Source organism: Hemicordylus capensis, chromosome 6 (genome assembly GCF_027244095.1).
Source record: "Hemicordylus capensis ecotype Gifberg chromosome 6, rHemCap1.1.pri, whole genome shotgun sequence".
In the NCBI taxonomy this organism is placed as follows: domain Eukaryota; kingdom Metazoa; phylum Chordata; class Lepidosauria; order Squamata; family Cordylidae; genus Hemicordylus; species Hemicordylus capensis.
The window spans coordinates 104,476,113-104,502,225 of NC_069662.1; the positions used below are offsets into that span (position 1 = coordinate 104,476,113).

The 26,113-nt window shown below is 42.8% G+C and overlaps 2 protein-coding genes across 3 annotated transcripts in view; one reads left to right on the forward strand and one right to left on the reverse strand.

Moving 5' to 3' along the window:
- The window catches only part of OSBPL10 (oxysterol binding protein like 10), a 121,261-nt gene extending 115,680 nt beyond the window's left edge, over positions 1-5,581 (forward strand). For both annotated transcript variants that reach the window (XM_053260203.1, XM_053260204.1), the window contains exons 11-12: positions 1,337-1,490; positions 2,691-5,581. In XM_053260203.1, the coding sequence (XP_053116178.1) occupies positions 1,337-1,490; positions 2,691-2,735 (199 nt within the window). In that variant the 3' untranslated portion in view covers positions 2,736-5,581. The remainder of the gene's footprint in view (positions 1-1,336; positions 1,491-2,690) is intronic.
- Positions 5,582-12,431: 6,850 nt separating this feature from the next.
- Positions 12,432-26,113, reverse strand: part of STT3B (STT3 oligosaccharyltransferase complex catalytic subunit B) — a 79,450-nt gene continuing 65,768 nt past the window's right edge. The window contains exons 14-16 of the mRNA XM_053260514.1: positions 25,118-25,231; positions 23,484-23,696; positions 12,432-13,981 (exon numbers count right to left, since the gene is read on the reverse strand). Of these exons, the coding sequence (XP_053116489.1) occupies positions 13,901-13,981; positions 23,484-23,696; positions 25,118-25,231 (408 nt within the window). The 3' untranslated portion in view covers positions 12,432-13,900. The remainder of the gene's footprint in view (positions 13,982-23,483; positions 23,697-25,117; positions 25,232-26,113) is intronic.

Genomic DNA, 26,113 nt, shown 5'->3' on the forward strand with positions numbered 1-26,113 from the left:
GGGTGGGCGGGCGGTTGGCGGCAGCCACGGCGGCATTTACATGTGCCAATTTGGCCCTTAATCATGTTTAAAGGGGAATGGTGGCGGGGGGCCCGAGAGAGCAGCCGCAAAGGCTCCCCAGCGACTCGAGAGGGAGAAGGAAGAAAGAGGGGGGGAAAGGTACTAGAGCCCGTTATTTTAACGGGCTTAAAAATACTAGTTCTATATACTTTTAGATCTATATCTAAAGAACTGGGTGAATAAGAGTCAGAAGATACTCTCACACTTTTTCTCTCTCTCTATACCAACATTGTGAGAAGTTTCCAATCACGCTGAACAGACTGATGTAACTACTGTAATTAGAGATGTGTGTGTGAATGGTCAAGAAATCCAGTGGTCTGTGTTTTGAATTACTAGAAGGGCACAACAGGGATGTTTAAAGTAGAATTTGTCTCAACACATTTATGTGCTGCAAGAATTTGTACAGTAGCAAAGTGGAAGGGATCTTGTAATTAATCTCTTTCACTTAATAACTGGATTTAAAAAATCTGGCAGATAGCAGAGATGATAATGGTAGTCAGCTCTATTAGAATAAAGAATGGACAAGGTGACACATTTGTTAAACTGGATAATGTTTACTCAGTGTTAGAACAACAATGTCTCAGTGCAACCTTTTTTCTCTGTATCAGTTACTGTTTTATATTGGTTTTATATTGCTTACTTTTAGAATAATAAAAACATTATTCCAAAAACATTAACAGAACTTATAAACGTATTTTAAAAATCCTTGTACATACCATTTGGTTGAAAGAGAGAAAAATCTTGAAAAATCTTGAAACCCTTTTCTTGAAAAAATCTGGCTTAGCCAGGCCTTTGTTTGAAAAGAGAGTCAAACCTGTAGGCTGTGATGGAAGTCCCTGCTGTAGGTCTTATGTGATAGGAGCATAGGAAGCTGCCTTTATATGGAGTCAGACCATTGGTCCATCTAGCTCAGTACTGTCTACATTGACTGGCAACGGCTCTCCAATGTTTCAGCATCTTTCCCAGTCCTATCTGGAGATGTCAGAGATTGAACTGGGGACCTGCTGCATGCAAAGCAGATGCTTTCCCAGCCCCATCCCTTAAGGGGAATTGCTTACAGTAGACAGTGCTCACATGTATTCATCCATCCAAAATGCAAACCAAGGCAAGCCCTGCTTAGCAAAGAGATCAATTCATGCTCACTACCGCAAGACTGGCCCTTGCTTGCTGATCTTAATATACTTAAGTTTCTTCCTCATTGGACAAGAGGCTTGCTTTCTGCTCTAGGACTCTAATTCTCTTGTGTTTGTATTGGCATGGCCGATCTGCTAAACAGACATCTTTGGCAGCATGTTACCAGCGCCCTGAAAGAAGGCAACATTGGTGCTGCAACGGAGCACAAGCACTTTCTTGAGGAGAGGCAGCGGGCAGAGGAGAGGCAACGAGCAGCTAGCAATACACCATGGAAACCAAAATATTTTATCAAAGAGGTAATAGGAATGAAACTGCCAAAAAAAGGAGCGAAGTTTCTATTTTTCATTTACCACAGCAAGCCACAAAACTGAATCTCTTTTGGATCGTTTCATCTATGAATTGGAACATTTTTCTTGGAACATTCTCTAGCATCTGCTTTTTCTGTCTTGCCAAATAAGGAACACTATATTTTGAATATGTTTATTAATAGCATACTTAGATATTGACTAGTCATTGTCCATTCTGCATTGAAGATTTCTTTACTTAGAAAACTGAAATGCTGCATTCAGCACCAGGACTATTGAATATTTTGAAAAACTGGCTACAAAGAAAAGTTAGGTGCCATTTTTTAAAAAAAACTTTTCAGGGTAATGTACATCATTTTAATAAGGAGTTTAATGCTTCTGATTTGAAGGAAGCAGAGAGAGTAGGACAGGATGACCTGTATGGAATCTAGAAATTAATGATAGACAAAATAAAAGGTTTAAGTGGGGGAGGAAAGGAAGATTTCAAACCTGTACAAGTCTTTGAAATGTCATGAATCACTACAAAGTTAAAGTAATACACTCAGAGCAGAACGTGGTCCCCCCCGTCCCCCCCGATGTCTTCTGAGTTTGGTAGTTTTTCTCTGACTGACAGAACTACTGTCTAGAAGTGTTTTCTCACAATGAGCTGCTTTACTGTTAATCTGAAAAGCTTTTAGATGAATTGCATTTAGACACAATGTTTAACATGGGAAGATGAGCAGTTTGGAACAAGAGTCACAATAGTCTAATGGAAAAGGTTTCTCTTAACAGATTATTGTATTGCCTGGTGATTACTGATGCTAATAATTACAAGTGGATAAGGATACTATGCATGCAGCTGGAGTTTCCTTTGACCATTTTATTTATGTTTGTTTTTCTGTGTAAACAGCTTTGAAAATTTTGGTTGGAAAGCAGTGTATAAATATAAGTTGTAGTCGTTTTCTCTGTGGCAAATTCCCATCCAAAGAGGCAAGCTGCTTCTTCTGCTTAGACTGGTTTTCCTCCTCTGCTGTTGAAAGAAGTTAAGGGAGCATTTTTTGTGTGTATGGTGCCCTTGCGCTCTTGTAACTAACTTTACAACGTGGCCAATATAAGCTGGTTTGATTTTGGTAGAATTGTGCTGGGTTTTTTTAGTAAGGAATTTTATAGTAATAAAGTGAAATTTATTTGCGTGTCTGTGATTCATTACAGGGTGATGGATGGATATACTTTGATCCCCTCTGGAAGACCCGTTGATAAACTCACCTGGACTCGTAAGAAGCCCATTTCCTAAAGGCATTAAAAAGATGCACTATTTAAATTTTCAGGTGTGATGAAGTCTTGCTATAAATTAAAAGCTGTGTACTATGAATAATGCAGCTCAAAACAGCTTAAAAGCTCAAGTTTATTGAAGAGCCATTTTGTGTGTACGTGTAGAAGTGCACACTCTCTTACTGTGTATTGATATATAGAAGCCTATTGTGTATACAGACACACACAGTGATTAAGGGTCAGATCTTTTGCACTGAAGTCAATGTGTACCACATTGCTTGCAGGATCAGGCTTCGCATTAGTAATTAACACTTTTTTATTATTACGAATTGAGGTTTTTCTATTTTTCACATTGCCAAAAATGTTTTGCACTTAAAACCACTTGACACTGACAACTATTTCATGGTCAAGCCCGTGACTTAAACAAGTTGCTTTATTTGACACAAGAATGATATTCTCTGTGGATATCCTCGTGAGAGCATGTTTCGGTCTTTGATTCTCGAGCTTCCTGGCATCTTGTAGGAAGAGAGGAATCGATCTTAAGCAGCCTTGCTGATCCATTGCCCCCAACTTTCCAGAGGTTGCTTTGCATGCCCGTTTGCCATTTTGCTCCCTGGGAATTTTGGATTTCCTGGTGAGTCATTTGCCACTGGATGTGCCAGAGACCTCTGAAACCCCATGCTGTTTGTTTTATGAAGTTCCAAGTAGTTATGTCTTGCTTCAACAAACCATTATTTTGGCTATATCAACTTTTAAAAATGCTTCCTTTTAAACAGAAAGCATGTCTAGCTTTCTAGGAAAATACCAGTTAATTAACAGGCAGTTAATTGAGCTGCTTAGATAACACTTCCATGGCAAAAATAAGGGCTTTTAAAAATGTGGAGGAAAGAATTCTGCACTGTGTATTTTTTCTTGAAATGTAAAACTGTTAAGTGACACTGTAGGCAGATTCACACAACTGTTGGGGTCCCCCCACTTCCTACGATGAAGTAGCGTTTTCTATTAAATTTTTACGGGCTGTAATCAGGTACTCAACACTTTTGATTCACTCTTGGGAAAGTGTGGGGCAAAATCCAACCCCTCGTTTCCCACCCTAATCAGCTGATTGGTATTTTGAGTAGCCCCAGCTGCTGAATTGGATAGGGGAATTGCGTGTGTATAGCAGCCACTTGCATAAATTCAGAATGACTCAGGAGGTCAATATGAGTTTAGCTTGTTTTAACAATTAGTCTGTGGCTAGTTTGTATTATGAATGTATGTTGAGCCATTCCATAGGTGGGACCAGGATGTATGAGGAACCCTTTCATGAGGGGATTGCAAAAGCCATTTCACACAGTAGGCCATGTAAGTCTACCAGGATGTTGAAATTCTATTAAAATTCGCTAAGCTCTAGTTGTGCTCCAGTCATAGCTCATATTTCAGTGGCAAAATAGGTTTGATTTCTAAATTAACATCCATGTATAATGTTCTCTGCTCAGTGCTTAAACTATCTTTAGTGCCCCTTAAAATATCCTATGTATTAGTTATGAATGCTGATCTTTACATTGTACTGATTATTTTTTGTGCCTTTTGTCTGCTTGAATACACGACTTGCATCTTGTATGTAAACAGGAAAGATATATTTGTTAGCTTTTTAATCTTTTTTGAGCAGAAAACTAAGGTGGCAGTCAAAACTATATACATGTATCTATGATAAAGGAATGTATTGCATCTTAACTCTTTGAGTTATCCTTCTGTTAACATTCTCTCCTCTAAAGAACATCAACATGTCTGCATATTTAGCAATTGGTCCACACTCTTGAGCCTATTTATTGTATACTGGTCTCAGCATATGAAACCATTGTATTTACAGAAGCAGAATTTTTCTTAAATGTGTTAAACCTGCTTTAAAGGAAATAAAACTGTACAGCCTCAAATGTAATGTATAGAAACTTTGTTTTGCAAAGAAAACTTTATTTTTCTGTTTAAAAAAAATTGTCAAATTGGTCTGAACAGATGCTTGTACCAGCAGATCCTAATTTATACTGCTTGTATCAAGTCTTGTGTTAAAGTGGTTGGCCAGGCAACTACCCTTGAGTAGTCCACTGAAATCAGAAAGTTACCTCTCAGTACTCTATTTTGCTCATTCGCCAAAGGACTAGTTATTTCTAGATTACTTAACTTCACAACTCTGTCTAGAGTCATGGGTTGTATTTTCCCTCACTGATTTGATAAGAATGGTTATCAGTACTATAGGCTGTAGATAGGTGGTTACATCTGAATGAGGACTTTACACTACGGTAAAATAGATCATCTCTGCATGGTCATTTCATGGTGCATGATAAACATGCTATTCACACACTGGTTTCTTGCTTAATGTTAGTGAAATTTCTGCTGCAGCTATTGAAATCTGCACAGGTTTATCTTCTAAGATCAACAGGATCAGGGTCTTATTTGAATAATGCAACTATCAAGATTCCAAAAAGAGCCAAACTTTTTTCCTAATTTTAAATCCCACTCCGTATTTCACAGTTGAAAGGTTATGCTGGGATATGAAGAAGCAACATGCCTTATTTGTAGGTCATTTCATGTTTGTCTTATGCCTGCAACTAAATACTTCCTTTCAGTGTAGATGATATTGTGCACTCTGAATTGTAATGTAAATTTTGATGTACTTCCAGTTAGCCTTTTTGTGCACAGCTGTAGAACCTATGCAAATTTTTCTTAAATAGAACTGTTCATAAACAAGTTTATACATTTGTTAAAATCAAATTCTCTGGCAGTCACTTCTGATTAGCCTCCCTTTCATAATTTGTGAACTAAAATCACTGAATAAATTTTATTTGAATGTATTGGTTGTGATGCACTGTTGTCTGTCTGTCCACAATTCAACACATTTCAATACTGACCACAATTCAACAACTGGTATACATTATATTTAACCTTGACATCAACAGGCCTATTCGTAAGGGTTAGTTAGGGTCTCTTTTATGCATGTTTTTTTCAACTGGTACCAATATAAGAACTGATCGGGAACAGGCTCACTGCATTATATTCTCCCCTTGTCCTAACTGTCATTTAACTATGCTTGCTTTAATCTAAGGAGCTCTCAAATTCTAATTCAGTCCAATGTCAATCCATGATTTAACATTGGCTGCTACTAACACTGGGAAAGAAAAGAAGCATGTGGAATCTGGCTTTCTAAACCCTAGTTGCAATGGTTCACTCTAAATGTGGAAAATGTTGTTTTAAACTTGAATAGCTAAGTCTGTAGGTATATACACCAATGATATACAAGAGCTAACGGTTAATACAAATGGAATTGAAGAGGTACTCCCACTCCAAGGTACAATACTTTGTTATTAACAGTACAGGAATCTACCTTGTGCATGGAGTGGCAGGTCTATTAAGTCCAACTACCATTAATAGCTGGGTTTTGAAATAACTGATTTGTTTTGTGTCTGACCATAAAAACATGGAATTATCTGCTTACTCAAGAACTTAGTATGAATCTTAAGGCAATAAATGAAAATCTAAATTGTCACAGCACTGAAGTGTAAGAACAAATATATACAATCCTTCATATACATTGTATATTTTTGTCCTTAGAACCTTGGACTTTCATCTATATACACCTGACCTAGATGGAACCATTTTAAGCAACCTAAAAGGCTACATTAGTACACAACTAGCCTTGAAGCACTGTTATTGGTACTGCCACCTTCTGTTTGAGAGTTCTGTGCAGTCATCTTCAGAAAAATGCTTCTGTAGAATTGGAGATTGCTGGAATAAACTGCCAGAACAAAATGGTTGAAGCCGAACTCTACCATGTTTAGCAGCATGAAATTCTGGGTGGTAATGAGCATGTTGGAATGAAAAGCACCTCATACACTTGCCAACAGCTATAACTCCACATGAAGGCTTTGACAGTTCTGAAGCTTCTGTTGGTACACATGCAATAGCTGCATTTTGCATTCTTACTAAAATTGTATGATGTCTTAAGATCATAAGTGAACATTTGTCTCTTAAAAATGCCAGGAGCCTAGAAAATGTAAAATGAAGACCTAAATTAGACGAAAGTTCCTCTTACCAGCTACCTATTTCAGGTGGCATGTCACACTGAAGACACTCAAGTCCAAATGAATAAGTTGGTAATCACATCCTTATGGTAAGAAACTCATAGAATTTGGAATATTCAAGCAATTCAAGAACCTTTGCTGTACAAGCTGAACCAATCTCATTAGATGGTGTGTTATCACATGGCATTGTGCACATCCCCTTCATGTATAGCATAGACTGTCTACTTTTCATCCTAGATCTGATGACATACAAGGAAATTGGTTCTGTTCATGTCTAACATGTGTAAATGGGGAAAAAACAGGTTGTTCACCTGTAACTGTTGATCTGGAGGTGATCTGTTGTATTCATAATACTAGGTACTGCACCTGCGCAGGAACCTCACAAGCAGACTAACTAGCTCCTTGAGACGCTAGCTCCACCCAGCACGTGCTCCGTGCATCCTTTGAAATCGGCAGTTGGGGGCGACCTCTATTTAGTTTCTTACAGATTGCCCAGTGTAGACGATCTGATGTAGACTTCTAGGCTTTACTGTTGTAGGGATGGTTCTGGGAGGGTTTTATGAATACAACGGATCACCTCAAGGTGAGCAGCCTGTTTATCTGGACCATGGTCCGTTGCATTTATAATACTGGGTGATTAGCTAGCTTAGCCTCTGGTGGTGGGTCCAGTGAAGCTGCAACTATGGCAACACCCTCTTCAGCACACTTCTCCCAAATTCTGCTTGTCTTGCCATTCTCAAGTCAATGGCATAGTGCCTGATGAATGACTGCTCTGATGACCATGTCACTGCTGTGCAGATATCAGCCATCTTTATTCCCGACAGATGTGCTGCAGATGCTGCATACGCCCTTGTTGAATGTGCTCTAATGGTGTGCAGAGGATCAATTCCCTGCTGCTTGTAGGCACACACAATCAGCTCCACCAGCCAATAGGCTAATCTCTGACATAATAGAGGGAGGCTCTTGCTTCTCCACTTAAAGGCTACAAACAGCCTTCTTGTTTTCCATATTGCTCTTGTACTCTTCAGATAGTATAAAAGAGCATGGTGGACATCTAGAGAATGCAGTGCCTTCTCTAAAGCAGTTTCCAGTTTGTGGAAGAAGGTTGGTAATACAACCTCCTGGCTCAAATGAAAATCCGATACAACCTTTGGACAGAATTTCAGATCTAAGTGCACAACAAATACCTTATGAAGGTAGAACTGAGTGTGTGGCTGGTCCATCGTTAAAGCTGTTAATTCGCTCACGCGCTTGGCTGTAGTGATTTGCTGTTAAGAAGGTAACTTTCAGAGTGAGCACCTTCATGGCCGCTTGTTCCAGCAGCTCAAAAGGAGACTCCGTTAGAGCTGATAGCACCAATGACAAATCCCAAGGTTCTACTGGCTGCCTAATCAGGGGATATAGATTGTTCAGGTTTTTCATTAAGCGCTTGCATTCCGGATGCAAGAACACAGCTATTCCACCCCAGCCCTTGTGTCTAGAAGAACTGGCTGTCAGATGGATCTTTAGTGATATGTTAGCCAGGCCTCTCATCTTCAAGGTGGTCATATATAGGAGCACCTGTTTCACCATGGCTTCTAATGGCTGGAAATTGCTCTTCCTTGCATAGTTAGCAAACTGCCTCCACTTATTGCCATAATTGCGCCATGTAGACAGATGCCTGTTGGTTCAATAGAATAACTGGCTGTGGTGGGTGAAGGTATAGGAAGCCCTTGGACCACCTGTGTTGAAATGCATCACTGAGGGATCCTCTACCTATTATAGCACGAGAGCAGAACTTTGCACACTTTCTGTTGGCAGCCGTCACAAATAAGTCCACTGTTGGAAGACCCCACATGTTGAAAACTTTCTGGAGGTAGGTGCTGTTGATCTCCCACTTGTGACGTTGGTCGTATTGCGCTGTCCGACTGAGGCCATCGGCCAATACGTTGTCTACTCTTATGTGTATGGCCAGTGGATAGATCGCATGAGCAATGCACCATTCCCAAATTCTCATGCTTAGGGTGCATGAGATGTAGACACCGTGCCACCCTGCCTGTTGAAGTAGGCAATGGCTGTTGTATTGTCCACCTGGACCTGTGTCACTGTGTCTCTCAAAATGGGTTTGAATGCTTTCAAAGCCAGAAACAGCGCTTGCAACTCCAGATAGTTTATATGCTGCAGCCTGCAGCTTGGACCACTTCCCCTGAACACAGTGGTCTCCACAATGCACCTCCCCAATCCTACTAGGGAGGCATCTGATGTCTCCCACCGCGTTAGCGGTGAAAAGGGACTTCTCCCAACAGATTCTTTTCTGTCATCCACCAATGCAGGGAGTCTAGCACTGAATTGTCAGGTACACCTTCTGGCTGTCCAGATTTGGCCAGAGGTTCCTCAAGAACCATCTTTGAAGTGGCCTCATGTGTAGGCATGTATACAGTACTGTCGAATTGCAAGATGCCATTAGGCTCAGCAAACTCTGTATTTTCTCTGCCCACTGTCTTGGAGTGAGCATAAACTGCTGAACAAGGCTTGTGATCTGTTGACAGCGCTCCACAGGTAAGTATGCTCTTTTTGTGCCCATGTCCAGCACTGCCCCTATAACGTTTAGGCATCTTTGTGGCTCTAATCTCAACTTCTTCTAATTGATATTGATTCCTAGATTCTGCAGCAGCAGAATAATGGAATGGATCTACAAAACTAACTCTTCTCTGTTGGCTGCTGATCAGAAGCCAGTCGTCGAGATATGGGTAAACCACAAGCCCCTGTGTGCACAAATAGACTAGTACTACTGCCATGACCTTCGTAAAAATGTGGGGGGCGGTCGACATTCTGAAGGGCAAGACCGCATATTGGTATACCGCATCTCCTACTGTGAACCTGAGATATTTGCAGTGACTCTCCTGAGGATTCACATGAACGTAAGTGTCCTTAAAATCTAACATTGCCGCCCACTCCTCCCTGGCTAGGAAGGGTACAATTACCTGCAACGTTGTCATTCTGAACTTTGTGGCCAAAATGAACCAATTGAGCCCCCAAATATCCATGATTGCCCTAATTCCTTTGTCCCGCTTTGTAATTTGGAAGTAGCAGGAGTAGAACCCTGACAATCTGTCTGTCCACTGCACTGGCACAATAACCTGTTTCTCTAGAAGCACCCGCACTTCTTTTAGAAGTACTTGTGTGGCTTTTGTATTTCATACCTGAGAATGGAGACAGAATCCTGAACTCTATCATATACCTAGTCTGTATGATTCTGAGTACCCAACTGATCGTTGTTCTGTTTTGCCATGCTTGGGCATGGCTTGCCAACTTGATGGAGTTGTTGGCAACTACGAAGCAGATGCTGGGTGCTTCAAAAATTGGTTGTTGGCAATTGTGGTGTTGATAATTGGGCAGTGGACTGACCACTAAATCAAAGGCCCTGCTTTGTGTTGCCCTTGTTAGTTCAGGCACGCTGGTTCTTATTTCTTCGGCTGAACCCCTTCGATCTTTGGAAGGGTCTATACTGCCTTTTAAAATCTCAAAGCTATTGGTATTTAAAAGGCCTCTGCTGGCCATACGTGTGATTACGTGAAGCTGAAGCTGTGGAGTTGCAGGAGACTGCACTGGAGTTCATGCCGATGACAGTAGAAGTTGCTTCCTCAATGTCGAGGGTTGGTTCAATGTCGACATCTTTGACGTTGAGTTAAACGATTCTACAGACGGCACTTGTGATGTCACAGCCTTTGATATCAAGCCCAATGATGTCAAAGCCCTCTATGCCATCACTGTTGTAGCCTTCGATGTTGTGGCCCTCGATGTCGAGCCCTCCTTCGATGCTGAACGCTCCAACACTGGGATTCTCGACGTGGACACAGATGTCGTCTTTGGTGTTGAGGGCTGTTGAACCAGGCTCATCACCGGCATTGAGACGTCTGACTCCCATGCTGGGTTGCATTCCTGCATCGACATCTGTGATGGTGTAGCACTCAAAGCCACACTACAGTGTTTCCTCTGACTCAGATTCCCATTTTCTCTTCTTTTCTTTATGACTATGTGATTTTGAAGATACTTCCTTTGGTCTTTTGAAAACAGTCGGACATCCCGGTTGTAGACTGCTCCTTGGCAGTTCTGTGGGCGGTCAACACTGGGGTCAGTATCGAGATAGACGTCAACGATGGACTCAGTCTTGGATCATAGAGTGCTGCTTTTAGGCGCAGTGCTCTGTTCTTCATTGTTTGCTTAGAAAAAGAACAGCAAATCTTACAGGACACAGTGTTGTGCTGCTCCCCCAGACACAGCAAACACGAGTCATAGTAGTAAGTTGAGGGCAATTTTGCCTGACACTCTACACACAGTTTGAGCATTTTCTTCTCCATGCTGAGCCCCAATGGGGCGAAACACCTCCACGGCTGGTAACTTACAAAAGCCTTTTAAGTCCGTTTATTTTCTTAGTCGTGGAATCATCAGGCAAAGAATAGAGGTCAAAGTCCGTTTAAAAGAAGTTTAGTAGTCTATATTCTTTAGTTGAACCAAGGAACTTTCCACCGAGGTGTGAACACTAAGGTGGTCAAAAAGAAATTAAAGGACGCCCCCCAACCACTGATTTCAACAGACGCATGGAGCACATGCTGGGCAGAGCAGGCATCTCAAGGAGCTAGTTAGTCTGCCCGTGAGGTTCTTGTGCAGGCGCAGTACCCAATATTATGAATGCAACGGATCACGATCCAGATAGAACAGTTCTTGAACTGTTCTCAGTGGATGAGTTGTCTAACATGGACAAGCCCACAGATCCAGCCATCAGGTTAAATGACTCAAGTCTTGTGAGGATTAAGTTGGCCAAGAGACTGATTTGCACACAAGGAATACCTGAAAAATGCCATCAATGTGAGGGAAGCTGTTTAGCTTGTGCAGTAAAGAGTGTGTAAAAATGCTAAGCATCCTAAATTAGAGGGAGATGTTAAATTTCACAAGCCTTACATGCTACAAGGAGGCTCTGCATCTTCTAGGTGCTTTACGAACAGTTTCTGATGATGATTTTTAACCTAGGGAACAGACTGAAGAAACCTGTCCTTCTACCCTTATTTTCCTGCCCCCACATAAGATGGTTTAAAATAAATCCAGTTATGATCCTGAAGAGAAGCCTTATTTAAACCAGGCTCCAAACAGTCAGAACATACCCATATTCATTTTAAACAGGGTTAGCAGTAGTTGCAACAGGAAGTCAGGGCAAAGGTGACTGCAACTGCACAGCCTATTGCCAATTTCTAAACCCTAGCTTTAGAAACTGGAAATTTCTTTAGAAATCCCATTGGTCCACTTGTATCCCTAAATGCATATTGGTCTCATGCAACAATCATTAAAACTTCTTAAAGATTTAAGAAGTGGATGCTACTCCACTTTGGGGGAGGGGAAACTAGTTCTTTTTGAAGCTGGAGTGTCTAAATAATCTTGCAGGAGTGCCACACTGATCATATGCAGCAGACTTTAAAGAGAAAATATATGTAACTAAAGATATTTGTAAATGAAACTGCACCCATAATTGAGAAAATCTAAGTGTAGACAGACAATACTTGCCAGATTTCATGTTAGCTTCAGGTCCTTAGCACAGCACCTTTTGCAAGTCGCATGATAGTAAACAAAAGGAACAGCAGCCAACCACTTAACACAAAACTTGATTTAACTTTATTTTTCCCTATAGTCAACAACGGGTCTGCATTGAGCTTTAAAGCAACAAAAGTAAAATAATCTCAATGACAAAGGGTCAGAAATCCAGATTGTTATTTTGTGAAAATGTTGCCTCTGCATTATTGATCAAATAACCTCTTTTCTCAAAAATGAATTTACAAATAAAAATTATACATCTGAGGAGAAGTCAGCAGTAACATCCTCACTGAACAGATAGTTATTTTGTTTGGAAGGTACATACTATTCTGCTTTACACCAATATATCTGGTATAAGCCATTTCCTATATCAAAATTAGATCCTGTGGCTATCGCATGAAATCCCTCCCCATCTTTTTAAACTTTATTAAAATAACTAAAGAATGTTCAAGTTTGTAGAGTTTCCTATAGTTGGAAAGTGAACATGGTCAATCTCCATTTGTATTTTAGTGCACTTGATAAATTGTCTTTAGTAAAATATAAAAGACAGTAAATATTCAAGCAGACGTTTCATCAACTGAAGCACTAAATAAAAATATGGAGATAAGGTAGTCATTTCCAAATACCCAATCCCATGGGGGGAAAAACCCGGCTAGGTTTTTAAACCTTCTGCCTTTAATAATAGCCACAGAAAGAGTTTGGATACTTGTCAATTTTTCTTTAACAGGCCAAATTATTGTAAATATGTAGCTAAACAAGCAAGTTCTGAACACACCAGGTCCTAAGGTGCTCAGTAGCATTCATTACTGTCGTGTCAGATTTAAGATACAAATGTAGCCCTTGTATCTATCTACTCTGTGCAAGATCTGCCCTGCATATTTCAGGAACACACCTGCATAAGGGCAGCAAGACCTCTTCTCAAAACAAATCACATCATCCAATTATATAATCTGTCCCGTGATTAGTGAAATTGCAGCTTGGTTTACAGTCCTGAACACAACATACAGCAATAGAAGAGTACATAGAATTAAATCTTGTAAAATAAATACCTCAAAAGGAGTTGTTCTAGTAGCTGAATATAAAAATATCCACACTTCTGCAAGTGTCAGACTGAGAATAGTCAATTCATACATTTCACCATTCCAGTTAAGATATTGCTGTTCAGCTGGATTTTAAAAACTGACAAGTATGCATGTGCCAAGGACCGAATTAAAGGGCTCTTTGGTGCAATCAGTCCAAATTCTCAATAGATTGGAAGGATAATATGTACCAATAAAAAAAAAATTCTGCTGCTAGACCTGGACAGCAGCTCTGTCTTGCTTCACAATACAAATCTAAAACAGCTGTTCTCAATAAGCCAAAAAAATTATTTTTCAAGTCAGACATTGCCTGAAAGTTTTGTACAATAATCTGGACCAATGATGGTTCTGTACCCTCATGTTGCTGTGAAACATGACTTGAGCTAAAAAGGCAAAGACTGGTTATCTCAAGGACAACTGCTTCATATTAGCAATCAGAACAGTGTATTTAAACTGTCTTCCTGTTGGGTCTCTTGCCTTTCTTTAAAATTAGTTTATTCTTAATGTAGCCACGCTTCCTTTTGGCAGTCTAAAAAGAAAAACAGAATAGTGTATTAGTTAATTATAACCATGTTTTTGCATTGCTCTTGAATCCCCTTATACTAGGTGTATTTGTCAGGGCTGGGAAAGTGGCAATGGCACCGAGGGATCTAGAAATTGGGACCTAGCACCTAAGTATCAAGTTTTTCCAGCCCTGACATCTGGTGATAATTGTTGGGTACACTACACATTTGAGGACTAAAGAATATTAACATTGGTAAACTTAGTTATGGAAGAGATTCAGCCACTGGAAATTTCCAGCAGTTGGATGTATTTTAGAATATTCTGTCATTTCATGAAACCAGTGTGTACACCTTTGAAGAGTTGTGTTGATGCCACTATAACCTTCAGCACCATTTCTAAATTGCGAGCATTGTCAAACCAGACATCTCTGAGAAATTGGGCTGAAACGTTTTCTCAAGGGGAAGGATCTAGAGTTAGTCATGACCATTACCACAGAAATAGATGAGACAAGTTAGTCCTGAAAAAACTTAAACCCCATTAACTGAGAATTCGCGTTTTGGGTGGTATAAAAATGTGTTAGATAGATAGATAAATAAAAAATTAATTTCAGTGGAATTTAGTCATGACTGAAGATGGATCCCGACCATTGTAATTTGAGTCAAATGGAAGCTATCCCAACATAGATTTCTAAGTTATTCTGGAGAAGACATCTGGCACAATCTGCTTAATATGGTACATGTTTCCAAAATAAAGCATAATACAACACCATGTTTCTCTCCAGTTGTGACCTGTAGAGCTCTTTTATGCTGATTGTATGTACAGTAACTAAATGGATAGGTGTTAGTTACACTGAAATCCAGTCAAGTACTACTAGAGTCATGTACTGAAGAACAGCAGGCAGTCTAAATTGTGTGAAATTTATTTCAAACAACTGATATTAATACTGTTAAGTGTCTGTTTGCCACAGGAAAGAGGAAGGGAGATAGCAAAGATGGCTTTGTCATATTGTGGTGTGGTGTGTACCAACTGAATCTGGCACCCATTTCCTTTATCACTGACATGCAGATATTTTGGCACTAGATAAACAGGTTGCTTACCTGTAACTTATGATCTGGATGTGATCCGTTGTATTCATAAGAACTGGGTTTCTGCGCCTGCGCAGGGACCTCCCGGGCTGACTAGCTAGCTCCTCTTTGCGCCCCGCCCGTCTGCACGTGCCTTGCAGCTTCCGTTAGAATCGACGGTTGGGGCGCCTCTCCTTCAGATTTCTCGCAGACCGCCATATAAATGACGATCCGCACACCAGCATCCACTAGTCCAGGCATTCTGCAGCGGGGCCGGCTGGGAGGGACTTATGAATACAACGGATCACATCCAGATCATAAGTTACAGGTAAGCAACCTGTTTATCTGGATTGTGATCCATTGTATCCATAAGAACTGGGTGTTTAGCAAGCTACCCCATAAGGAGGCGGGTGCAGATGACCCCCAGCTATGCCAACACACGTTTCAACACTGATCTTCCAAAATTCGCCTCCCTAGCCATCCGCAGATCCAAAGCATAATGCTTCACGAATGGTAGATGCGATGACCATGTCGCCGCCAGGCAGACATCTGCCATTTTAATGCCTGACAGATGTGCCGCAGACGTTGCGTAGGCCCTAGTAGAGTGAGCCCGAACCGTCTTTGGCGGTGTTATCTTCTGGCTTTTATAGGCGAGGAAAATCAGTTCCACTAGCCAGTGAGCAAGTCTCTGGCGAGAGATTGGACGGCCCTTGCTACGCCCCCGGAAGGAGAGAAAAAGCTTTTTACTCTTCCTAAAGCCATGAGTTCTCTCCAAATAGTATAGGAGTGATCTACGCACGTCCAACGTGTGGAGGGCCTTCTCTAAGTCTGTCTCTGGACTACTGAAAAAAGTTGGCAGCACTATGTCTTGATTTAAGTGGAAATCTGTTACCACCTTTGGCAGGAATCTCGGATCGAGACGCATCACAACCTTGTGTGGATAGAATTGAGTGTAGGGTCTATCCATCCGCAGGGCCGTCATCTCGCTCACTCTCTTAGCCGATGTAATGGCTACCAAGAATGCCACCTTCAAAGTCAGAAACTTTAGCGGAATAGTCGCCAGTGGCTCAAAGGGTGCCTCCGTTAGGGCGGAGAGTACTAAAGACAGACTCCACTGCTCCATTGGGCTGCGCACAGGAGGGTAAAGGTTATTTACACCTTTCAGGAAACGCTTACATTCCGGGTGGGAGAAAACCGTGGACCCATCCCATCCCCTGTGCTTTGACGAGATTGCAGCCAAATGCAGCTTAATGGAGACATTCGCCAATCCACTCAGTTTGAGCGATGTCAGGTAACGTAGCACATCCCGAGGGGTCGCACGCAATGGCGTGACACTCTTCCCCCTCATATAACTCTTGAAGCGGTTCCACTTGCAGGCATAACTGCGTCTTGTCGACGCACGCCTACTGTTTAGTAAGATGTTGTTTAATAGTTGATTCTCCAAGCGGTCAGCTTGAGAGAGTGCACATCGGGGTGTAACACCTTTCCGTGTTCTCTTTGCAACAGGTTTGGAGCCCTGGGGAACTTGTGGAACACTGAATGAGACATTCCCAGAAGTGTGGCAAACCACGGCTGGCGCGGCCACCATGGGGCCAGAAGTATGCATTTCGTTTGGTCCCGCAATATCTGCGCAACCACACGGCCCATTAACGGCAGCGGGGGAAAAAGATATAACAGCCCCGTCTTCCAGGCCCGTTGAAAAGCATCCCCCAGGGATCCCTGGCCTATGCCCGCACGCGAACAATAATTGGCACACTTTTTGTTGGCAACCGTGGCAAATAAGTCTATCGATGGGACCCCCCAGATCTCGAACACCCTGTCGAGATACATCGGGTTGATTTCCCACTCGTGTCTTTGGTTGAAACTGATGTCCCTGCTGAGCCTGTCGGCCAAGCAGTTGTCTACACCCTTTATATGTATTGCCACCGGGTGAATTGAATGTTGAATGCACCAGTCCCATATTTTTCTCGCAAGTAGGCAAAGAGACAGTGACACTGTCCCCCCTTGATGGTTGAGGTAGGCAATTGCCGTCGTGTTGTCCAACTCCAGCTGTACTGACCGTCCCCTTATCATAGGTTCGAATGCCCTTAGGCCCTGAAACACAGCCAATAGCTCCAAGTAATTTATATGCTGAAGTCTCTGCAACTGGGTCCATGTCCCCTGCACGCATACGCTGGTGCAATGCGCACCCCAGCCCGCCATCGAGGCATCTGTCGTTATCCGGGAGGTGGGCTCCTTGGACACAAACTCGACTCCTTTGCCCAAATTGTCCATGTCTAGCCACCACCCCAGGCTGGCGAGGACATGTTGTGGTAATGTCAAGTGCATATTTTGGCCATCCACATTGGGTCGGAAGTTGTGGAGAAACCAATGCTGCAATGTGCGCATGCGGAGGCGCGTGTGTGACACCGTTGCGGTGCATGATGCCATCAAACCCAACATCCGCTGGATTCGAACCGCTGGCTGCCGTGGAGTCCTCTGAAAGTGACGTATGAGTTCGTGCATTTGGGTAATTCTTTCCGCAGGTAAGAACGCCCTGGCCAATTTCAAGTCCAGCACCGCTCCGATGAAGTTCACTCGAGTCATGGGTTCGAGTCTCGACTTCTTCCAATTCACATTGATGCCGAGGCACTCCAACAAGGCTAGCAGCATCTGCACTTGGCAGGTCAGCAAACTCCTGTCGTGGCTCACCACGAGCCAATCGTCTAAATACGGATACAGCCTCAAGCCCTGAGTTCGCAGGTGGGCTACAACCACCGCCATCACCTTTGTGAACACTCTGGGCGCAGTAGAAAGTCCAAATGGAAGCACCACATATTGATAGATCTGTGCCCCTACTGTAAACCGGAGGAACTTGCGGTGACTCTCCTGTATCCCGATATGAAAATAAGCGTCCTTGAGATCCAGAGTAACTGCCCACTGTTCGTTCACCAGCAGAGGCAGAATTCCCTGCAGCGTCACCATTCTGAATTTCCTGGTCCGAATGAAGAGGTTGAGCCCCCTCAGGTCCATTATGGCTCTTATTCCACCGTCTCTCTTTGGTATCTGGAAATACTGGGAATAGTAGCCGGTCAGTCTGTTCGCCCATTGCACCCGCGTGATCGCCTGTTTCTCCAGCAGCACCTTGACCTCCTCCCGCAACACCTCCGTGGCCGGCGTATAGACCAGTCCAGAGAAGGGAGGCCTTGTCTCGAACTCCAACGCATATCCAGTCTGCACTATTCTCAGTACCCACCGGTCGGATGTTATGTTGTGCCATGCTGGCGCACGGCTTGCCAGTTTGATGTTGATCCTGGCAACTACAGGGCCGATGTAGTGGGTCCTGGATTGTAGCGTTGGACTTAATTGGCTGCTGCAAAACTGATGCAGTGGACGAACAGTCCCGTCAAAAGCTCTTGCTGGAAGCGTCCTTGTCGCCTTGACGTGCTGTTTTTCCTTTTTGTTTTTGGTTAAAGCCCTTACCGCGTTGGTAAGGTCTGAATTGTTTTCGGTATTCCTTGCGGTCCCGATACCGATCACTCTTTCTCTGATAATAAGTGCGGCTCCTTGCAGTTGAGCTGGAACCGCTGGAAGGCACCATAAAGGTGCGGGCAGTGAATTTAGATTTTTTTAACGTCTCCATTGACGTGTCCGTGTCCTCATGGAATAAACCTTTGCCGTCAAATGGCAAGGACTCGACTTTCTCCTTCATGTCTGCCTGCAGGGTTGCTGAGCGAAGCCACGCATGCCTGCGCAAGCTCACTGCCGTCACCATTGCTCTCGATTCCGTCTCCGACAAGTGTTTAAATGCGCTCAGTTGTTGGCGCGTTATTGCCGTTGTTCTTTCGTACACATCATTAAATCTCCATTGGAAGTCCTCCGGAGACAAAGAGGATGAATCCTGTAAGAGCGCATCCCAAAGTAAATGGTTATAGCGTGCCATACACGCCGCATAATTAGCAATACAAATTGCTAAACTGGAGGTGCTATAGATCTTTCGACCCATAACGTCCATTTTCCTCCCCTCTTTGTCAGCAGGCGTGGAATGACGGTGTCCACTCTTGGTGGATGAAGCGCAACTGACAACCAAGGAGTTCGGTATAGGATGACGTAACAGGTAAGAGTTCTCTCCTTCAGTCACCCTATACAAATTTTCAATGCGCTTGGAAGTCGGAGCCCCGACCCCCACTGAGTCCCATGCCACCTTCGCAGCCTTGTCTATCCCAGGAATCATGGTGAGGGCAACAGGATGCGAAGTCTTAGACCGCTTCATCATATTATAGACCGGGTCAGCAACGTCCGCATCCGGAGAGCTTACGTCCATGCCCAGGGCTTCAGCGATGTCCCTTATGAGGATATGGTAAGCTTTCAATTCCTCAGTTGGCGAGGTGGATAGTTTTGGTGGCACATCCGAAGGGGGGTCAGACCTACGACTGATATCATCTCTGTCAGAGGCTGGTCCCGACTCATCGTCCTCACTGTCATCAGAGGGTGAAGATGATGGTTCAGAAGGAGGAGGTGTTGCTTTCCTCTTTCTTTTCCCAGCAGGTTTTTCTGGCATCCTCGTCTGGACCACAGGTAATTGTGAATTCTCTGGAATGTAGGTTTGAACTTGCACCAATGGTGTTTGTATAGGCAAGTTCACAGACGGCCCCTGATGGTCTGCATGCTCTGACTGCAGCAGCGGCTGAGCAAGTTGTCCAGCCTGCACAAAATTCCGCAGCCCTTGCACTGGTTGCATTTCTACCTGTGCCGCTTTCCAACGCAAGAACTCTGCATAATCATCCGGCACCCCATGGTGGAAACCGCAGGAATGAGTTGGCTGCAGCATTGTAGAGCACCCGACATCGGTTCTTGGATCCTGGACCACTGCTGGTGTCAGTGAGGCAACATGAGGCAGATCAGCCAGCTCTCCACCTCCAGGACCCTCGTCTAAGCCTGTCGACAGGAAGCCGCGAAACGTCGCACCCGAGGGTGTACTCGAACTCGACTCCAGCAGTTCTCTAAGTCCGTCCCCGTGTGTAGCCAGACTCGGAGTCCTTGGCGTCGAGGGGGACTGTGCCGGCGTCAATGCCGGTGACAAAAGATGAGGAATCCTCCTCAATGTCGAAGCCGTCAACACCGATGAAGGAGCAGTGTTCACATTCAATATCTGCTCCGGCACCGTGGACGCCGACGGAGGAATGGCATACACCGCCTGGGCAGTTATGGGAGGCTCCGATGCCGAGACTTGCAAATGTCTCGACGCCGATGTCGATTCCAATGTCGACGCCTGTCCCAGACTGCCTTGGTCCAATCTCGATGTCGGCGCTGGTGTCGACGTCGAGACTAACGTCGATGTCGAAGCCGAGACCATCCTGACCGTCGATACCGGAGGTGTCGACGTCGAGGCTGTAGGGGACTCAGCCGAGTCCACGTCGTAAATCTGTGCTGCCGTCGGTGAGGGAGTTCGATGTCGAGACTCCTCACGATGGCGACCTTCCCTCTCAGAAGCATGACGATCTCTATCCTTATGCTTCCGTTTTTTGGAAACCTCCTTTGGTTTCTTAAACAGAGTGTCAACAGTGGTTTTAGACTGCTTATCAGCAGACCCACTGGAACCCAATCCCGGGGAGCTTGACGCACCGGACTCCTTCGACATCGAAGCTCCCGATGTTGAACCGGAACTCATCGACGCCGACGGACGAGGAGTTGGCGGCCGAAGTGCCTCCTCGTATAACGCAGCTCGAAGCCTGAGAGCTCTATTTTGCCTAGTTTGTTTTGAAAACGAGCAGCATATCTTACATGCCGCCGTGTTATGATTCTCTCCTAGGCACATCAAACAGGCGTCGTGATAATCAGTCGAAGGCAACTTTGCTCGACACTTTTCACATCGTTTGAATGTCTTCTTAGCTTCCATTGTCCAAATGCCGTTCCGAGTCAAATTCAGTAAACAATCTTAGGAACAAACAAAGCAGAGTCCGTAATCAAGTCCGTTCACCGTTCCGAGTCAAAACCGTCCTGTACAAACTTCGAAGTTAGAATCAGAGTCCCAAATCAAGTCCGTTGTTCGTTCTGAAGTCAAACCAATTAATCCGCTCAGTAGAGAATAGTCAAACAGTCCGAAGTCAAAAGTTTTGATAATAATTGAGGAGCAACAGCCAAGAGGTGTAAGCGCTTTGGCGGTCAAGAGAAAACTGAAGGAGAGGCGCCCCAACCGTTGATTCTAACGGAAGCTGCAAGGCACGTGCAGACGGGCGGGGCGCAAAGAGGAGCTAGCTAGTCAGCCCGGGAGGTCCCTGCGCAGGCGCAGAAACCCAGTTCTTATGGATACAATGGATCACAATCCAGATCATGAAGCTTTACATGGATATGCTACAGAGATTGTGGGCAGGATACCTTATTAAATGCAGTGAACATAATCTCAGAACTGTTTAGATGAAAAGCATCCTTATTCCAAATTAAGCTCACACTGCACTTTGAGGGGAGGGGAAATTTCACAGGCTGTCTGTTCTCTGAAAGCAAATACTAATAGAAACAAGGCTTGCAGGTGAATGAAACTGCAGTTTACATTATGCTTGACTAATTAGCACGTTTCTCCAAAACCAGAAATGTAGTTTATCATAAGGACTTCAAATGAAGACAAGATAACTGGTTGAAAAAGGTGCACTTCAGTATACAGCAAGTGTAAACTAGACTTTGCAATGTGTCATTTGGAAAGATGTTCTAGGCTCACTGACAAAGTAATTTGAGCACACACTAAGAATATACATTTAACTACATATATGTTTAGTTAAAAACTAACTAAAACGCTTGGTACTGCACTCAAATATTTACACGATTCACCAATTATGCCAGAATAAAATCACTGTTTAATACTGTACTGACACAGCCAGCTGGTACATTCCATCCTCTGGAATTAGCTGCAAAGTGTGTGTGTGTGTGTGTGTGTGTGTGCACGCACATGCACAGTTAATATTAGGCCTTTAATGGTAAACACTACCAACTTTTTGCCATTACTGTAACATATGAATGTAAGTGATAGCTGTGTGTAATGATTGTTTTTTAAAGTGCAAGAATATGCATGGCTTATCTCCCATGCAAAGCAGCAACATGAATGTTTCCAAGCAGATGCTCTGTACATGCAGGGAAGTCAGGAGCAAAGCAGAAGCACCCGATAGAGCAAACCCAGGGACAAAGGAGGAAACAATAGAGCAGATGGCTTCTATACCACTTGTGTGCACAAATACCATGAATGTAGAAGCCAGAAGTTTTTATAGGGGTTAAATAGGGATGTGTACATACAGCCTTACCATCCAGCCACAAGAGTGTTCATTCCAATTTAGTTCCCAGTTTATTTACCTTTGAATTTGTTACACATTCAGCTAAGTCAATAAAATGGATGCACTCTGCCCTAAAATCTATATGTCTGTGAAGTGACCTTACTAAGTGATAATACCACTGATTTATTAATTGGTAGCCCTTGCAAAATTCACATTGCCACTGTTCTTTTAATAAGGTCCAAGTTATTGGCCGATATCTAGACTAACACTGTACAAGCCGAGAAGTGTTCTGCATGGGCAGCGGGGGAGGCGAGAGGCGATTTTTGCCAATCTCTTCCTTCTGCAGATGCCTCTGTCTCCAGAAAATAGTGCCTGAGGATTGTAGGACCTTGAAGGACATGTTTTTGAGAGCTGAGATCAGAAAAAACCCACCGCCCAACACACAGTACATTAGGGCTGTACAACTTCGGCCCTCCAGCTGTTTTTGGACCACAACTCCCATAATCCTCATCCACAATGGCCAACAGTCAGGGTTGATGAAAGTTTTTCCAACATCTCCAGGAGGGCCCAAGTTGTGCAGCCCTGCACTACAAGCAGGGAACTTTTTTAGAAACATGCAATGTTGGGCTGGATATCATTCATTGATTTGATAAGTTATGGCAAAATTCAAGGGAATTTCTCCTTTAAAAAGGCTCTCCCTGCTGTCCCATGCCTGAAAAGTTTAACACTCACTAGACTAGAAAAACACAAAAACTGTGTGTAAAAAACATGGTGTTTGAGTGAGATAATTTCAAAAAAAGAGTAAGAAGCCAGACACTCAAGCTGTCAACAAGAACTCCAGGTTTAATTATTTTACAAAAACAAAAACATTCTGAAGTTTCTAGGCATCAGTTCCCACTTTTCAGAAAGACACTTCCACATTTTACTCAGCGAGCTGCCATAGTTACTGAAACACTACTAATGTATTTTAGATAGTATACTGTGTTACATTTAGCTGGGGATTTTAAGGGACTTTTAAACAGCCTTTGAAATCTGCCAATTAGCATCAATAATATTTCATTGTCCTCACATGCTCAATTACTCAGAGTGTTCGCCACTGTTACCATCAGGCAGGTCTGATGGTCAAAAGGAACTCTCTGGCTAGTGGAATGAACTAATCATATAGCTAATATGTTTGTGTAGCACTATAAACCTCTTTTGAAGTACTTCATTGGGAACCCACCTTTTTTGACAAATACTTCTGTTTCGGTAAAATGTTGGTTAGTCTAGGCTTATGATCCAGTATCTCTCTGTTGTCTAGCCGTTTCACTTTATATATTCTAACAAGCCAGTGCTCTGATGTGAAGGCTTCTTCCAAGTGTTTAAACTTAATGTCCTTGTTGCCAATTTCAGCATTGCGTGTGCGATCAAATCCTGGAGGTGTCCGAAAATCCAGCTACAAAGTTAATGCCACACATTAGGTTGAAGGTACAGAACGCTGTATATACACCAAGTTCTATTCACAAGTTTTGCTTTGCAGTGTATCCTATCATTTTGAAATTTGTTTAACAACAGATAGATGTTACATAAGCCTAACTTCAATCACTACATTACAATATAAAACCACAATATTCAATTGTTCTGGCCTCATATTAAACATTTAAATGTTTGATTCCTGTCTGCTGGTAATAATTCTATTATTTGTATAGATTCAAAGTTTTTGCAGTGCAAACAAAGAATACAAAAGGGTCGTTTATCTAGATTTCAGTATTGCTTTGATTTATAGATGTGCAATCTCTCCCTAGAGCCAAGCTTGAGAGCTCAAAATGGGGGACCTGAAAGTATTTTAAAACACTTCTATATGCTCCCTTTCCCTCAAGGAGGACTCAAAGTAGTTTACAACATACACAGAGTTACACTGCTTACCATCCAACTCAATGGCTCACATGTACAGTGACACCAGCGCAAGAGTTAGTGAGAGCAAATCTTGGTGTTGCTGCAGGCCCTGAGCCTGCTGGAAAGACTTTGGTGGTGGGTCAAGGGACCTTCAGCAACAATGTGAGCCAAGTCAGGGTGGACTAGGGGGCATGGAGGAGGAAAGGCATGGAAACTGGCCCCCAAACCTCAGCAACTCCTTTTCAGCAGGCTCAGGGGCCTGCACTGGCACTGGGAGGTGCTCATGCTAGTCTTCTGCTAGCATCCCAGCGCATGTGAACCAAGACCTCTATAGTGCCAGCTTGTTTCTCCACAGTAAGTACTAATGTTTACAATGACTGTAATAACTGCAGCATATCAAAACAAGAAGTATCCAGTCAAGTAATACTCCTTTCATCTGCCTTGCAAAAGTTCTGGAAATTTTATTTAAAACATTTATACCCCACCCCTCCAGCACACTACTGCTCATGGCATCTCACAACATTAATAAAAAGATACAATGTAAAATAAGACTAACCATGCTAACCAAATTTAAGTTAATCACGTTTAAGTTAAAAACCAGGCTAAAACCACATTAAAAAAAAATTTTTTTTTAAGTTCCAAATTAAAAGTTATTTTAAAAGCTAAAAATTAAGAACTATAAAAATATAAGCCAAACAGTTCTACCAATACTTTATGCCTGCCTGATCCCATAACTTGGGACCATTCTGTGGGCCTGCATGCTGCTTCACTGTTATGTTGGAGAAGGGTTACATGTGCTCTTTTAAATATGACTTCTTATCCTTCTGGTGAGGCTTCGCATCTCATTGCTATGCATTATACTATACTAAAAATCTAGTAATGTGTTTGATGCTAATTTTCAGAGGGAAAAAACGGAAATACGTTGTCAGGATAGCTGTTAAAACATCTAATGATAGGTCTCACAAGTAACATTTTACTAACCTGCATTTCTCCAAATCTGTAATACGACATTTTATACATGAGGCAGTTTAGTAAAGTCGGAGAACCTGCTTTATCCACCCGAAACTCTCCTTGTGGAGTAAAGTAGTCACTTTCCTTTAAGGAAAAAGGAAATAAAGTTACCACCACCATCTTTCAGAGAAAGGATACCGAAATATATCTGGCTAAAGTTCCGATACCTGCTCCTAAGAACTGACTGAACTACCTGCAGATGAATGTGAATCTTGTTTTTTCAGAGGAAAGAATCTGGGAGTTGAATCAAGCCTAAAAGTTTGCGCTCCATGCCCTCCGCCCTGTGACCTAGAACTGAATCCACCCTAAAATTTCTTGATTGCCTTGAGCTTGAACTACAAGTGAACCCATACGTTCAAAGGTTCGAAATTGCAAAGGGCATTAGTTCAAACTGGCTTAACAGTCAGGCTCTCTGAAGCTTCTTTTGATGGGGTGGGGTAAGGACTTCTCCACTCCAGGTTATTCTCCAAGTCATCTGAAGAGAAGGGGAGGAGCAGGAGAGATTGGCAGACAGACTCTAGGAATTGTAACACATATGGCACAGAAATTAAGATGGGCACCTTAATGTGCAATTTCCACTGCTTTATAGTGCAAGTGAAAATGAAAAGTATCTTAACTCTAATCTTAAACAGAAGTTTGTGGATGACTGAATAGAGTTTCATTACAGGCAAGAGAGTTCAATATTTCTGCATGAAATGTATCTAAACCAGTTACTAAATCACTCTAATGGCTTGACTCCTGGCTACAATGCTAATTTGCAATAGCAAACCTAATGCATTTGAGTATTCAAGTGTCTGATTACTGCTTTGCTGTTACTGGATAATATCCAAGTGTAACTTTATATTTCTTTCTTCTCTCTCACAAGCACTCAGAATAGATTCTAACCTGATCATCTTCACAATGATTCTATCAGGTATGTTATGCAGGGACACTGCTTTGCTAGTGGAAAAAACAGGTTGCTCACCT